The 16,423-nt window shown below is 32.9% G+C and overlaps 1 protein-coding gene across 3 annotated transcripts; it reads right to left on the reverse strand.

The window, feature by feature from the left end:
* Positions 1-25: 25 nt before the first annotated feature.
* Positions 26-16,350, reverse strand: LOC123016483 (protein spinster). 3 transcript variants are annotated; one of them, XM_044416901.1, is made up of 10 exons: positions 15,811-16,350; positions 5,907-6,103; positions 5,705-5,856; positions 5,412-5,615; positions 5,223-5,357; positions 2,286-2,547; positions 1,017-1,115; positions 784-964; positions 511-573; positions 26-414 (listed from the first exon to the last, which is right to left on the reverse strand). In XM_044416901.1, the coding sequence occupies exons 1-9, from the start codon at positions 16,160-16,162 to the stop codon at positions 512-514; spliced, it is 1,644 nt and encodes a 547-aa protein (XP_044272836.1). In that variant the 5' UTR covers positions 16,163-16,350; the 3' UTR covers positions 26-414; position 511. The 3 variants fall into 3 exon arrangements, with proteins under 3 accessions (XP_044272836.1, XP_044272837.1, XP_044272838.1); XM_044416902.1 differs by lacking the exon at positions 2,286-2,547 and adding an exon at positions 2,664-2,925 and having other exon boundaries at positions 15,811-16,349; XM_044416903.1 differs by lacking the exons at positions 511-573; positions 2,286-2,547 and adding an exon at positions 2,664-2,925 and having other exon boundaries at positions 15,811-16,349.
* Between the last annotated feature and the right edge of the window lie 73 nt (positions 16,351-16,423).

Consider the following 16,423-nt stretch of genomic DNA (forward strand, 5'->3'; position numbering starts at 1 on the left):
GGTTTTAAATCAAACCTTTATTCTATTATAATTTATTAATTTTTATTTCTGGTATATGTAATAACAAGTTTGTAATAAATAAAACAAAAACTAATACCATTTTAAAAAACTTAGTCTTACTAAATGATCACAAGATCGTTATTTATAATACAAAAAAGAAATTGTGCGTATTATTTGATCTTACGTTTTTGTAAAAAACGCAAATAAAAATCAGTCTTGTACAAAACACAATTGGAACTCACACAACTCATATATTTACACAAAAACCTTACACGTTCAAACCACACACGCGGCTAGGAATAAGTCTAAAGTTCACTCTTCTATCGATATTTTACTTCCTACTATCTTAATAAACCAATAATCAGGAAGGATTTTCTGTTTCTGAACCATCCGCTAAGAGTTGTTGCGAGTTTGCTGAAATAAAAAAGCATAATGTAACAAACTTCAATGTAAACAAATGAGAAATAAGCAAAGAAACCCGCCACCTAGCCCAATAAAAAAATCACATACACTATTCGGTCGTTTGATTAGATACAACATCTCCTTGGCCAGCAGTGTCGTAATCCGAAACCTCTGCACAAAGCAAGTTTCATTAAAACAACGCTTAAAACTAGACCAATCAGAAAGAGATTTGAAATGTTTATTAAAGTAAAATAATTACATTCTACGAGATATAGGATAATTGGTTAAAGTCATGGCTATTTCATACAGAACACTACTTTTCTGATTAGTCACTAATAAAACCACCCCTTTACTTTTTGCAATTATTGAAAAAACACTCACCCTGTATTGCTTTTTCAACTTTATGTTTATCTTGTAATATATACAAGGCATTGATGAGGAAGAAGAAAGCTCCCAGGATTTCAACGAAACACGTCGTAAATAAAGCGTATTGGAGTGCTTTAAAATCATTTCCGTTGCTCTTTGACGAATTGTTGAGCATTATTAAAACGGCTTCGGAAATCTAAACACAATTAAGTTAAAACAATGGTGCAAAAAATACACAAATGACTTACAACTCCGATTAAGTAAGGACTTCCGGCATCCCCCAAGGCGTGTGATACCAAAAGTTGGAACCCTTCAGCGGTCGATCTTCGTGTAGGCAACACAACATACTGTAAGGTCAGACTTTTAGTATACCACCAATACAAGAAAATAACATAAAGTGTAAGAAAGACAGCAGTGTCATAAAATATTTGATGAGAAATGACTGCAATGTTTTTAAAATGGGTGAGATGATAATGAAATGTACTATCTGACTAAAGTTTAACGGTCGTTTCAGCTCGACGTTCTATACTTAAACTACTAGGAATCTACCGTTTCTTATAGTTGTGTCATAAGTTTTTGCAGTTAGTTCTAAGCGGCAGTAACGAAAACAGAAAAAGAAACCAAAATAAAGATAAGCAAAGTTATTGCAGTCTATCTCACAAATTTTTTATACGGTTATCGACTTTAAATGAACCAAACATCATATTTTCAAAACATCTCTTGCATAATTTAGCCTAAATATAATCCGCATCACTGGAAATTTTATGACGTTCTGAGAAATCGGGGACCTCAATTCCATTAAAATCGACAATCAACTTTTTCCTGCATAAAAAAAACTTGAATTTGAATGACAAATATTATTACCAAAATGTTTATTTATAAACCTACGTCTCTGGGGTATTTTCGAAAGCTATAAGTTATGATTGTTACTTTTTTCTTTAAGTTCAATAATATTGTTTGTTATTAGTGTCATAATAATTTTCTACCAACTGTTTATTCACAATAGCCTTTATTTACCTCTAAAATTGAAGGTCTAAATTTAGGTAACTTCTCTAACGCTGAAACAACAATTTTTGAAAATATGACGTTAAAAGTAAACTTGGATCTCAGAACGGAGTTCATTTGTATCTGCACAACCTTCAAAACAGTATGACAATATTTACTTTAAAGCTTTTGCTTAGTAGTTTTGAAGCTCTTTTGTTAGTTGAAAGATACAAACGAATTCACACTCTTCTTATCTAGAACAGCAACAAACTTTTCTCTTTTTTCCTACATTGCGAGTAAGGCAATATCTACAAAGCGATTAATTTGTGCAAAGAGCAATGAAACACAGTGCAAACACAAAATGTAAGAAATAAAATAAAACAAAAAAAAACTAAAAGGTTGAATAGAAAAATTTAGTCAGGTGTACCACAACCAATTAAGATAAAATTAAACACGTAATAAACCGAATCAGGATAATTAATTAATTTTTTCTAACACAAAAGTTCGAATGTGATTCTTTTTTTGTTTCTTACCAGCAAAATATCACTGACAATAGACCAATTGAGATTCAACGCAACCTGTCCTAGGAACAAAAGTACGTAACAGAGGACGATGTTATAGGTGACTGCGAAGGTGGTTCCTAGTAGTAACGGTGCTGATATAAGTAGTCCCGCTGCGCATATGATGGGATCAACCCTGGGATACTTCGGTTTGAGAATTTGACTTAAGTAGCATCCCAGAGTTAAACCAACTAAGCCCGCCAGTATCGTTATCGCCCCGAATATAAACGTCGAGCTGAAACATCACGTAATATCGGTCAACAGGGGCGGCCCAAACTACACACACATATGTTTGTCGAACAAATACAAGCTGAGTTTGCCGCCGCCGCCCCCACGACTCACGGTTCTTACCAGCAGGATGTCGGCCACGATCGACCAGGTGAGGTTTAGGAAGAATTCACCGAAAAATACGAAAGTGAAACAAAGACTGAGGCTGTACGAGGCGGAGAGGCAAGCGGCGAACACCATAGGAGTCGACAATAAAAGGGCAATGCCGCACAAGTGGGCGTCGATACGGGGGTAACGGTGGCGCAAATGTTGCGCCACGAGACTGCCCGCCGGGACGCCCAGGATGCCCGACACCATCGATACCACGCCGAATTTATACGACACACTAAAACACAAACCAAGTAAGCAGTGGAATTTACAAAGCCAGACATTGGTCACAACTAATTTCTTCATTAAATGACGCTACCATATTGTGAGAAGAGAGACAAGACAGACTTATTATATTATATTTCCATAAATCCTTTATCATAATAAACTAGACATTTCAACCGCCTTTTATACAAGACGTCCCATCAAAAACTTTGTTAGTGGATCATACTTCAAATTTAAAACACTGGCAATTATAGAAAAAAAAAGAAAGAAAAAATATTTTTTGTGGGACACAAATAGCAAATGAATCAATCAATAGTGTGTCTATGTGGTTCACATGACCAGATAATTAAAAATTATAGTAGAGGGCGACATTTCGAATGTTTCATGAAATTTTTGGTTTGAAAAAATTAAAAAAGAGCAGCGCAATCGTTTTTTTTTATCGTTAAAATTCTGCACGATTTCACTGTAATTAATATATTGATTATCAAAGTATTCAATGACAATAAACAGTTAAATTCTTTGCAACAAAAAGTATTCTCACTATCTTAATGAAACATGAAATAATCTCGTATACTGTGTCATTAGCCATTATATTATTTTTTGCATACCATTCAATGTGTATGTGTAACTATTTTCACTCCTTTAATAGATTTTATCTTACTGATATCTTAAGTGTTAAATCAAAAAAATATATATGCAACTTTTTATAAACAAACCAGAAACTAATCAGGAAATTCTTTATACAGTGAACGGTAAAATTATGGAATAATTTTATTAAAACTGAAAATATTTTGTTTTTGCAAAAATGCTCAAACAGGTCACTTTTCTTTTAAAAAATACACAATTTTCAACTTGATTTATTTCAATTCAATTCGATAACACATAATTTTCGAAATGGTAACACCAAAATATTAAATATTACATAACAAAGTTTTCGAAAAAAAAAATCATTCAAAAAGTGAAAAACGTAAATTTTAATATTAACAAGCCAAAAAGTGTAAAACTTTAAATCAAGTTGAGAATTATGTATTTTTTTAAAAGGAAAATAGCATTCGAGCATTTTTGCCAAAACAAAATATTTTCATTTTACTAAGATTATTCCATAATTTTGCCGCTCACAGGTGCGCCAGAACTCGCGCCCCAGAGAAAATTTTCAAGTAAGGTAAGAACCAGGAACACAGAAAAAATGTTTAAGAAATTCTATCTGTCATTTTTTTATGTCTATTTAATGATACTGATGATCTTGTATATGTTTTTTTACAATTACAAAGTACAAAAATTTTGTCAATAAAAGCCACAAATAACATTAAACAGAGTTACAATTTAGGATATAGCTTCCTTGTTTGCTCTTCTAATAGCTTGTAGCAAAAAAACTTGGAAAATTATTTTTCCAACGAAATAAATACAGTCAAAGTGCAAAATTTAAACCCACATAACTTCGAAATTTTTATATATATATATATAATTTTTTTAACATGTTTTCCATGTTCCTGGTATCTTACCTTATATGGCATTTTTCTCTGGGGTGCAAGTTCTGGCGCATGTATGTATAACCGTTCAGTTGAGAAAAAGTGTGTATTTTTTTTTTTATAAATAACTAGGAATTTTCTACCGGCCAATGCCTCCACTGCTCTTCAAAAAAACTCATATTACTGTCCTTTGACAATAAAGATAATATTAGGACGTTACAATAATAACACTAAACTTCACTAATCCTTTGGATCAATACAGTAACCAACACATGTGAAAATCGACAGCTAAAGCGAAAATGTAAATACACTCCGAGTACTAAGTAAATCTTGAATATTTTTATTTTAAATTATTACAGTTCGATGTTCCAGTCATTGTTCACATACTCATAAAATGAACTTGAAATATTTATTTTTGCCGTTTTAGTGAGTAAGTCTTAAAATAGCACAATTTTGCCTCGGAATGCCTTTGTTGGATTCCACAATCATCCAGTTGCTTACAACAATTTTTCTACCAATTGAACAAATACAAAATGCCAACATAGTTGCACACATGTACCACAAAAACCTTATTAACGATACAAGAAAACTTTAAATGCTATAAATGCCGCTGTTATTTATTGCTCGCTCATTACTTCGAATGAATTAGAGCCATATATTATCATCTTAGGAAATTCAAGCACACGACAACGTTCTTAATGGACTTGTCGTGTTGATGCGCTTGACCCTTACTTTTTCCTATCATTTCCTTCGAACTAATTTTAAAGTTGAAGGTGACGTATTCTCGACTTGCCAAATATTCAGTTCACGGTCCCTGATCTTAATTACTTACAAACCTTACCTGTTACTATCCACGCTGCTCGCATGCGGCTGTAGCTTAAGCCCCATTTCGATAAATTTAGGTCCCCACCAAGCCAACGCTCCGGCTACGAAAGTAACACACGTGAAACCCGCAGTCGAAATCATGAAACTTTTACTGTGAGAAAAGAAAAATTGATTATGGGATTTAATCGCAATGATTATAAGTTACTTTTTGACTAAATCTTTCAAATCTTCAGTCCATGGAGTCGTTTGAATGTGACTACTACCCTCACTTTGACCTCTTTCTGGATCACGAAGAGCAAAGAGAATGAGAACTACGGCAATACCGCCAAGAAATGGGGTCACTCGTAAGCCCCACTGCCACGTTCCTGCCAATTTGGCTGTTTCTGAACCGACGATGTAGCCCATACCGCTGGAAAAATAAATATTGTGTGCTTTTGGTGCGGTTTCCGGCGTCTTTGTCGGTATTTTTAAAGTTTGACAATAAATAATTTTAATTACCTTCCCACCGGAATGGCAAAATAAAAAAATGCCAGCATTTTCGACCTGACATCGCCGACGAACAAATCGCTGATAATCGTCGGTGCAATAGTCGAATAACTCGCTTCACCTATTCCTACTAACGCTCTGAACAACAGGAAGAACCAATAATCCTAAAGATACTCATTTAGTCACAAAAATCCCCTAAAATCGCCCTACTTACTCTCATAAAGGAACCAATCAAAGTGGTAAGACTCCAAAGGAAGACCCCGAAAGCCATGATTTTTTTCCTGCTATACCTGTCTCCCAAGTAGCCAAATATGGGAGCAAAAATCATATAACTTAAGACGAAAGCCGTCTGCAAAAGCCCTCCTTTATCATTTTGCACGTTGAAATATTTCTGAATGTCTTCTAAAATGCCTGTAACAAGAGAAAAACATTGAGGTCATAATTCAAATTTTTAATCAAGCGGAAACGTAAATGTGAGTTCTCTCCAGTCATCTCGGCTTATTACATCAGGGACTCCCTGATGCTTGTGGCGTGACCCCGCGGCCACACGTGCCACTTCAATCGAGAACCCCACAATCACGGTTCATTACGACGGTTAACAGGAGGAGAAAAAACAAGTGTCGAGTCGTGATATTTACATATTTTCGATTAATCGTATCCAGATGGTGAATTTTCTAAGATTCATTCATGAAGTTTTTGGAAAAAATTGTGAGATGTGAATAGACGTCGCCAGATACATGTTTATACCAGACTTTATGTGGGTGGGCGACTGTCTTTTCTCGAGACACGAAATGCAACACTTAGATCAACAGATACATAGACGATTCTCGAGGGGACGTTCTTTGCAAATGGGGTGCGTTTTGGGGTTTACTTCCACTCTGCTTTTCAACAATTTAATCAAAACTGACGTATTTTTGTAATAATACAGAGAATCTCAAGAAAAAAAGAAAAAAATATGAGCACGAGCACTGCAAATCATTTTCTTGTCCCATTTTTCATAAACAAATCGTCTCATCAAATTTTTATAAATGCATAGCAAATCTGGGGTCAACATAAAATCGATTTCAGTTTATTTCACGCTTGGTTTTGATCAAATGGTAATTCGAAATGTGTTGAAACTGGACAAAAGTATCGACTCTGTTATCGCTACCAACGTGCACAGTTATTTTACACACACGATAATGACTTTTCTAGTAATTAAAGTTTCATACACTGGATCGCATTTCAAATTAACGAGCGTACTTATTTACTAAAATTTGAGTAATACAAGATTATTAATCGAATATAAGTATAAAGTACCCATCAGGTAAGTACATTTTTGTACAACTATAATGGTTAGCTGAACATATCGTAAGATAATGATCTACAATTACAGTCAACTGAGATTTATGCATACAAGACTTAAGCTTTATCTAAGTGCATAGTAACTATTCTTAATAACAGACATGTCAACTCATGAAAATTCCCATTCAACTACTACTCTTGTTTAATCAAGTTTTGTATCTTGTCACATCTAATCCTGCTTGGAATTTCATTGTCTTAAGAAAGAAACAATTTTAATTTTATGAACATAAACTAAAAATTCCAGACTGACATTATATTGTATATCAATAAAAAATATGAAAATAATTTTATATAATTACACACAAGAGAATAATTACATAATTATTCACAGTGATGTCGTGTGTCTATAAAAAAATATGTAAACACAGAATTCTGTTGTTTCGATTTCATTTCGTTTCACCTTAGAACACGCGGTTCAGCCACGGAACTACGCCCCCATATTTGGCTGGGCCACGATGGATCCAAAGTTTTTTAAGGTGGCCTAAGTAAATCGTATACAGAGTGATTCTTAAATAGACCGACAAAATTTTATCACAGCTTCCCAAGGATAAATGGAGACAAACTGTACCCTTTTTACGTTTGTATCTTTTAGGGGCAAAACCCCCTTGATCCGTGCCACTTACGGCGTTTATGAATTGTTGCAATGATCAAATACATTTTTATCAAGTTAATACCATGGTTTCCACTACCTGTCCTAATACTATTTAGAAACACATCAGTGGCGTACGCTTTACCTCGAAAATATCTTTAATAAATTATATTTAGAGAATGTTTACACAATTAATTTTTTAAACATTTTTTCTAGCATGTTCTCATTTGATACTACCAAGGATAAAATTTTGTCGGTCTATTTAAGAATCACTCTGTATGTTAGGATAAAAGCCGATAATAATAGGCACCATGTTTTAAAAACCAGCAAAAATGTTTTAAAAACTTACAAGTTAGTGAAAAATGGCTCAGGAAATGATATTTCTGTAAAGTAACTTATATTAAAGTTGTATAAACAGTAAATTTTATTTTTATGTTTTTTTAGTTTTGAAGCAGGTGGGTCAAAGGGTGGGCCGTGGCCCCCTGTAGTTACGTGCTTGATGCGGTTAAAATTAAGTTGATTACGTTAAAAAAAAAATTATTGGTATGTTCCTCACTTTTTTGTTTTTTCTTTTTTAAAATTTGTTCAAGAGTCAAATAATGCTAACCCTTAAGATTATCCAATTAAGTATTGTATAGTGTGACGCAAACGACCAATGGTAATAGAACAGAAATTGAATAAACCAAAAGAGAAAATTGTTGTGTTCCATTTATCTCTCATCTCATCAAAAATAAACCAAATGCACTTAATTCCAAGCATCCTGTCAAAACCTCTATGAAAGGGTAAATTTATCGAACGCAACACATGAATAATTCATTGATTTTAAATTAGGTTCGATAAATTTCGTAATGAAATTTTTTGTTGCAGCTGAAACCCTCATGATAGATGACTTTCAGATCGAATCCGCCTCCCCCAAAATGACAGCAATTTTCCGTCAAACGAGCTGTTTACTGAAACTTCCTCTGTCCGTAACACTCGCAATGTAATTGCCTGTTTTCAGCTGACAACGGGGGCTGTTCTTGACAAGCTCTGGAGGGTATGTCGATGACACGTAATAAACCGGCGACGTTTTTCAGCCCTCTTTATTTTCATGCAATCAAAATTTCAACGTCCGGCAAGCCTCGAGCTACGCGTCTTGAATAACAACAGGGTGGACCTGTTTGATTTATCATTGCGTTATTTTGTAGGTTTATCTCACCTACTTGTTACGTTGCCCAAGCGTCAATAAATATTTGTTAGAGATAAGGTGTAAGAATGTCGCAAGTCAAAACAAAGAATTTTCGCACCGCAGATTTTCGAGATTATAAATCTCCAAAAATAGTACGTCGATGACACGATTCAAAATAAAATCTCGTCATATTTGAGTCATCTTCTCAGATTGTTTTCACACCGGCAATTCCCAAGCTCCCTTGGGCTTGGGGCAAAGTTGAACAGTATCTCTGCATAATATATAAATCAAAAGTGTGATTACTAACCCGTCAAGACGCCACGGTTATATTCAGAGAAAAACATTGTGTACAGCAAGAAAAAGGTTGATGAACTAAAGCTACATTGTGTGATTTATTAAAAGTCTGGAGCTCGAGTGTAAAATTTTTAAAAAGATTCACTCGCAAAATTTTCAAACTAAATTGAAACAAATTAAAAAACCAACACAGACGCCCCACATTCGTTGAGGTTTCTGAACATAAGGCTTCAAGCTCGCATCCGCCACGTAAACAAACCATTGTAACCATAAAACCCTTTCAGTGTATCCATAAAAGCTATCAATCAACCGCAAATGCGCCTGAAAAAAAAACAATTCTTAAATACCGCCGCCACGAACATCCCTCCATAACCCCAAAAAGTCTACGCCGACTCAAGTTCTATGCATAGCTCGGCTTTTATTTATAGTTTCTTTAATGTGGAACGATGCCGGGGCAATTAAGAACGTTTTATCGCTTATTTCGGGAGCAGATCTACGACTATGACCCATGAAAGCAAATGGATGGTAGGTGGTGAAGTACAATGACCAGAAGGTTGCAAAGGCGTAATGAATCAGCGTGAGACGAGGAGTGTTATCTTCAAAATTGATTCATCAACGAATTCTTCTGAGTGAATTTTCTACTACTAGAGAAGAAATGAGCAATGCCAAGAGCAATAATTTTATAAATTATCTACACTTGCTGATCCTCAAAGTCTGCCAAGCATGAGAATAATTCGAGTTGTTCGAGACGAAAGAATGCGGATTGGGTTCGTAAAACCGTTAAAAAAGCAAGATTCGGTTTCGTTGCCGGTGACTTTCGATCAGGTGAGTGCTTTCGCAGATCGAAAATTTTTAAGTAAATAGAAAAATCATATGACATCCTTACGCTCAACGAAGTTTAACTTTACAGTTTAAATAATCCAGACAATTTTAATAATTTTATTAATAACGATTTTATTTACATAATAGTGCCAAGAAAACAAGAGACTTCTGATGACATAACTTGTTTTTCTCAGACTCAACAGTCGTTGACAAATTCAATAACGCCATTAAAAACCTTCCAGTTTTATAAAGCTTGAAAGATATGGTTTCCATATTTCCAAGAGAAACGAATGATTTAAAAAGTCTTCGAAAAATTCTAGTAGACAATCCTTATCTGAAATATTTTTAGTTCCCTGCCTAACATAGACAAAAATTATTTTAAGGATATTTTTAGAACACGTTCTTCTAATTTGCATCCAGTACGAAAAACCAACATACTCGTACACAAATAGCCCCAAATTTTATTACAGTCTAAAATTTCTCGTTCCACTCATTCATAGCCGAGTAATTTGGGTTGGGAGATCGCCTGATTCGAATCCACCAATGCCAAGTCGCCGTGTTGTTTGATTATTATAATGCATACACTACGTGTGTCGGTGCCAATCATTAAATACTCGTTAAAATACATTCGAAACTAAACCTTATCAACACTTTATCACTGATATTTTCTAGTGCAAAATTTCGTGAACTGACACAAAACAGAAACATGTAAATTGGTGGCACTTAGCCCCAAACCAAGGTCTGAAAGAAACCTTGATAGTACGTTACACGAAGTAACTTTAACAATGTTGAGTTAGGTCACTGAGGTCACCAGACGAAAATAAACTTCCATGTCTGCTCGGTTTACTCCCCCTTTTATCTGTTTCGTCATCAATCATTTGTGTTTTTTTTTTCCAAACAGAGATGATCCAAAAATAATATCCACCCCTGATGACTAAGGACAACGAGATTTGTTTGCAGAATTATTCATCCCTTGTGATGACACCCTTCGATGGGGTTCTAGTGTCATGGGTGTAAATGATTGTGTAATTTATTTATTTATGGATGGTGAGACAGATGGTCGAATAAACCACTGTTTATATTGTCACGAGGGTTGTGATACATTCAATAAGTTTTATCTCTTCTCTTTCGATTTTTTCTGCTAGTTGCTATTGATTTTCTCATCTAAATCTTGACATGTGATAGTAATGGAATGATTTAATTGATATTTTTTTAATCTAATTACGCAAAAGTACCACACGTTTGTATCACAATGATAATTATGTGTAGGTGAAGGTTAAACTATTTGTATTTAATTAACCTTCGACAAATGACTATTTCTAAGCTGAACGTCAATTGAAAATACGTAATACAAATCATCACGTCACGATCATACGATATTTTTAGGGAAATATTGTGTTATTGAATTTAGTTTCTAATCTCGTCAGCTTCCTGTCGCTAAATCACTTTTGGTTTCCTTGCCTTACAAACTTCGTATTGATTAAAGTCTAACAATAATTAATTTTCTTACATGTCTGCGTACAATTAAAAAAATTGCATATTCAAGTGATTCAAAATAATCTTGTTTTTGTAGCAGCTGTTACATTTTTCAAAAATATAAACATGTTTTTTAGAAGACGTGTTTTAAATTGTGTCAATCTTCGAAACGCCCGTAACATCACGTTGGGTCTTTTGTACCATTCACAGATGCTTAGAAATGATCTTAATCTGGTACAGGATATGCACGTAATATGATGGGCTTATTCAGTACTTCCTTATTTAGTTTTTCTTAATAGGAGGTGAAAGGAGGGGTGGTATAAGAATAATATGCCTGAACATTGAATTATACGTTTGAATGTTGAAAATAGAAAATTCAAAATAAATTTTAGGTTGTATTATTTTTTAATGTCTTATCTCTTTTATTCTGTTTTAAAGTTCAAGTTCACTATCCAAATACGATTGCAATATCTCATAATTAGGTGCCATTAGTCTGTATGCAGTTTAGGAAAAAACATTTATAAATCTTTCTTGCATTACGCATAAATAACAGATATAATTATTATCGAACACTTAAACCAATTCAATTTTTTTAGGGTTGTTTTTCTTGTATACAATAATAAAGGTTACTACTAATTAACGTATAAAAGAATATAGTAGGTAAAGCGTTATTTTGTGACAGCTTCAGTTAAGTATGTATTTTCAGTATTATCTTTAAAGCATACAGACCCAAAATTAAATAAAACTTAAAATTTTACATATTTCACTGGCATTCATTCCTAAAAAAATTTGCTTACAAACGAAACTAAAAATTTAAAAATACAACTTTAAAAGTAATTTTTATTTAGGATCTGCTTACTTGCACCATCGTACATTTATGTAACAATGGGAACAGTAATTAGAATGAGATTGTAATAACTACTTATAACTTATAACATATTATAATTGTTGTACTGGAGTATGCAGACATCAAATTTGCATTCAATTTTTGTGTCGAAGCTGTTTAATTTTTTTTATTAACTCCTAGAGAAATCTGCAATCTGCCCAAAAGGCAATAAGCGTATGGTATTACAATTAAGAGACATGAAGAGTCTCACTCCATTAAGTGAGCTCATTTAAATAAATATTATTCTTTAGCCTTTTTTTGCTAGTACGCCGGTCCTGTTTAATAAAAGAGTTCAGGTACATACTATTAAATTAATGATCCTTTTGTTATACCATTTTGTCATAAATCATAATACATCTGGTTTACGTTTAAATAAAAAGCGATTTGTAATTGTGATAACAGGGTTTGATCCTGCGCCTAAAAGTTATAATAATGAAATTGTATAAAATCACTAAAATTAAACGCTGCTAATACAACAAAACAATATAGTGAACACATTAAATGGAATTTTCTAATAGTAGATAGGTATAGCAATTTGTTTAAGCAATAAAAGTAACTGATACAAATGTGCTAACAATGATAACGATAAAAGCTTGAGGACTTGGGCAAATAGTATTTTAGAAAAATATTTTTCATTAATTAAAAAAAAATAGGTATTTAAGTGACTTGATACAAAAAGTAGATTTCTTAAATCTATTCACAGATGTGAAATTTTTTAACTTATCTAAAACTTTAACTTATTAGCCACTTCTTGTATAAAGCCACAGGTATAATAAATTTGAAGTTTACTTACATTGAAAACATTTTTAAGTTTTTCCTAAATTTTCAAACGTATTGATTTTTTACATTTTTTAAAGAAATAAGAAAAGATGGCAGTATTTTATCAATTTTTATCATATACACGGTTGTTTCTGTTTGATTAAAATTTAAAAATAAAAATGAGGACAGTAGTAGAAACAAAAACATTTAGTATTCTCATAAAATGTTTTATTTTGACAAGAAATGCTTTACCATTTCCAAACATGTGATAGAAATAAGAGGTTACTAGTCTTATCAAAATGTTGCAACAATTTAATGTGCGCTTATTTATAATCTTTTCATGTAAATTGCTTGGTATACATGATACGTAATGTTATTTTATTCTTCGACATTGTCAAAAGTTACGGTTTTTCTCCTGTGTAAGGAAGTTATGACAACTGTTTGGCACTTCTCAAATCAAAACGTCTGATTATTTTTAACAGATTTAAAGCATTTTTAAGCCTTGTTGAATCTAATTCGAAGAATAAAATGTTGTATTTAACTTGTCTTCGTGTAAATCAATTCATTTATTCCACCACGTGGATGATAAACTACTTGTTAACTAACACTCGTGGTTTAAAACTCCACTCGTGAAATAAAGCGTCCGATTTACACTCAAACTCGTCGGATAAATAACCATTATAAACGTTAAAAATCCATTAACAATTCCTTATTAAACCCTACACCTTACTCTAACAAACTGAAAAAAATTTATAACATTTCAATGATTTAAATCGTTTTACACTTCATAATTAGTTGATTTCAATACTGAAGATAAGTCAGCAAAAATGACTGATGATAAATAAAATCAATGACACGCACGACCTTATCTACCTGAGACAAGTATGTTTCATAATAGTCAATTTCATGGTTTTAGCAAAATCAAGTCTTGTTATCAGAGTTATGTTATTAAGCACTATCGGAAAAAACAATTCAAGACATAGCATTTATAACCATAATCTTTAATTCACAAATCACAATATTAATAAAGCTAAACATTCAAAAATTAAGTTACAACAGAAAATTTAGTCACACGAGTTGCATATTTTATTTCATTATCAACTTTACATTTATTTTACAATAAGAATCACACAGATTTTAAATACAAAAATTAATTGTTTTTTTTTTTTCAATAAATGTATCAATCTACTTTATGTTATGTCTAATCATTATATGTAGTTCTTGTCTCTATAAGTGAAGTAAAGTTTATATTTTAATGAATTGCTGGTGGGGGTAGTGTGAATTAATAACACGACATGACCTCCGCCTGTTTTTGACATTAAATTTGACAGCTTCAGACATTTTGGTACTAAACTCAAAAATTAAAGCTACTCCCTGGCATTAGGATTTTTATAGGGCTGGAATTACGATTATTATGGTGATATAGAGGGTATAAATATTAGCCTCAAAAGAGTTTTCCCCATTAAAAATGAAATACAAATTACTTACGTGAAGGTAATACACACTTTTGACGTACGTCATTAGCTCTGTGTTACTTTAATCGCATTTGTTAAAGTGAGATAAATAGCGTGACCGACCTTACGCAAATACGTAGCGAGAGAGCAACAAGGCTGTTTACAATAAGAATGTTAGAAAGAGATAGCTATTTGGTACGTCTTTCGAATTATTAATTGATCCACACGATATAATTAAAAAACAAACTTTACCTAAATCAGAAATTTAACTTTAATATTTTTGTTTAAAATAAGTAATTCTTGTTAAATTTACTATAGCTTGTGCCAAATCTGGTGGTGAACTGACGTTGTCAAAAATGACTGAATTTTGACACTAAACATACAGTCCGTTTTTTTTTAATGGAAATGCCAAACAGTCTTAACGTTGGCATCACTAGTAAATTCATTCGTGGTAACTTTAATAAAGGAAGTTGGCAGTTCCGGTTTTTTGAATTAATTTGAAAACAATGTCATTAAACGTCAACACAAAAAATAGTCTAAGAAAATTTAGAGACGAAACACCAAAAAAGAAACAAATTCGGTACAATAACAGTTTTTCGAAATTTGGAAACGAATGGTTCCCAAGCAGGAAGTTAGAAAAAGGGCCCGTTAAAATGTAGACGCAATTTGTAATGCAGGTTTGCTAAATATTCTTAATTTATAGCAAGAAATCGACAAGAATACAATTAAATTAGTGTCTTGTGCATCGTTTTTGAGGAACGAGTTGAAAAAGTAACAATCTTGAAACTAAAGCTGAAGAGGAATTTATAAAATGCATCAACTTTGAGCTCATTTCAATAAATTACACAAAATTTATTGCCAATCATCATAATAACAAATTATAAAATTGTTAACGCATGAAAAGAATTTTCAAAAATGATATTCCTAACAAGCCTTGTCTTCAAAATTTTTAGAAAAAAAAGTACGCCCATGTATTTTTTTATCTTAACCAAGTGGGCGCACTCCAAGTGTCTTTTCTGTCACTGTCAGTTCGCCACCAGATATGGAATAAGCTCTATCAACAAGAAAACATTCTTGAAGTACAAAATAAAAGTCGGTAATTTCTACATTTTACAACGCAAAACAAACCTTTTAATTATCGAAATTCATTATCCATGAATTAAAGTAATTACTGTAATCAATTACTGCCGTTCGAAAATTGTACAACATACAATTAATTATGTCATAATAAATACACAACAGTAGTCATGTACTCTTCTTTAAAAAATAACGAAATTGTAAAGTGTTACACAATTTTTAGTCTGTTAACAAAAGACAATAAATTACCTGCTAAGGTGAATCTATCCATATAGTTGATAAGGTTGACGAAACATAATATAAAAACCATAACCCATTCTCTAAATTTAACATCTTTGATAGTCCTTTCACTCTGAGAAGTTTCGTTACTTTCTTCATTGGAACGCACAAGTTCTGTACTTGAATTATTCTGTGTTATATCACCTTCCATTTTATTTATACTTTTCAACACGAGAACTCTTTCGAACTTTTCAGACGGCATGACAGTACGACACGCTAAATAACCTAACTTCTTGACACATAAGACTGGAATGAAAATCAAACGAAACTTGTTTGATTTCCATGTTGGCGGGATCCCACTGCGCAAGCGTCGTCCGATCATACGATGATTCCAATCAAAGACTTTTAAGGGTGTTTGCGATAAAAACACTTGATAAAAACGAACCAGGAAAAAGCACCCACACAGATAGAAGAACTTGCACAAAAACACTTCAAAGTTTGCAATAAAAGGCCCAAAACCTTGACAGCTGCATGAACCAACACTTCCAACACTTGAAAAGTGGCAAATTACAGGTTGCTGTTTTATCATCAACTTTGCCACCTGGTGCCAACTTTCGGTATTTTCCACTAAGGTTTGAATCGG

This window comes from Tribolium madens, unplaced genomic scaffold, assembly GCF_015345945.1.
Source record: "Tribolium madens isolate multiple individuals breed KSU strain unplaced genomic scaffold, Tmad_KSU_1.1 Scaffold_1;HRSCAF=32;Tcas5.2_LG8, whole genome shotgun sequence".
NCBI classification, from domain to species: Eukaryota; Metazoa; Arthropoda; class Insecta; order Coleoptera; family Tenebrionidae; genus Tribolium; species Tribolium madens.

Bases quoted from the DNA above. Each gene is read 5' to 3' on its own strand.
- LOC123016483 (XM_044416901.1), bottom strand. From the start codon at position 16,162: ATGATCGGACGACGCTTGCGCAGTGGGATCCCGCCAACATGGAAATCA. The intron at 5,358-5,411 runs GTAACTTATAAT...CTTTTCTCACAG, and splicing joins TTGAAAGATTTAGTCAAAAA to TAAAAGTTTCATGATTTCGA. The intron at 574-783 runs GTGAGTGTTTTT...TGCTTTGTGCAG, and splicing joins AGTTGAAAAAGCAATACAGG to AGGTTTCGGATTACGACACT.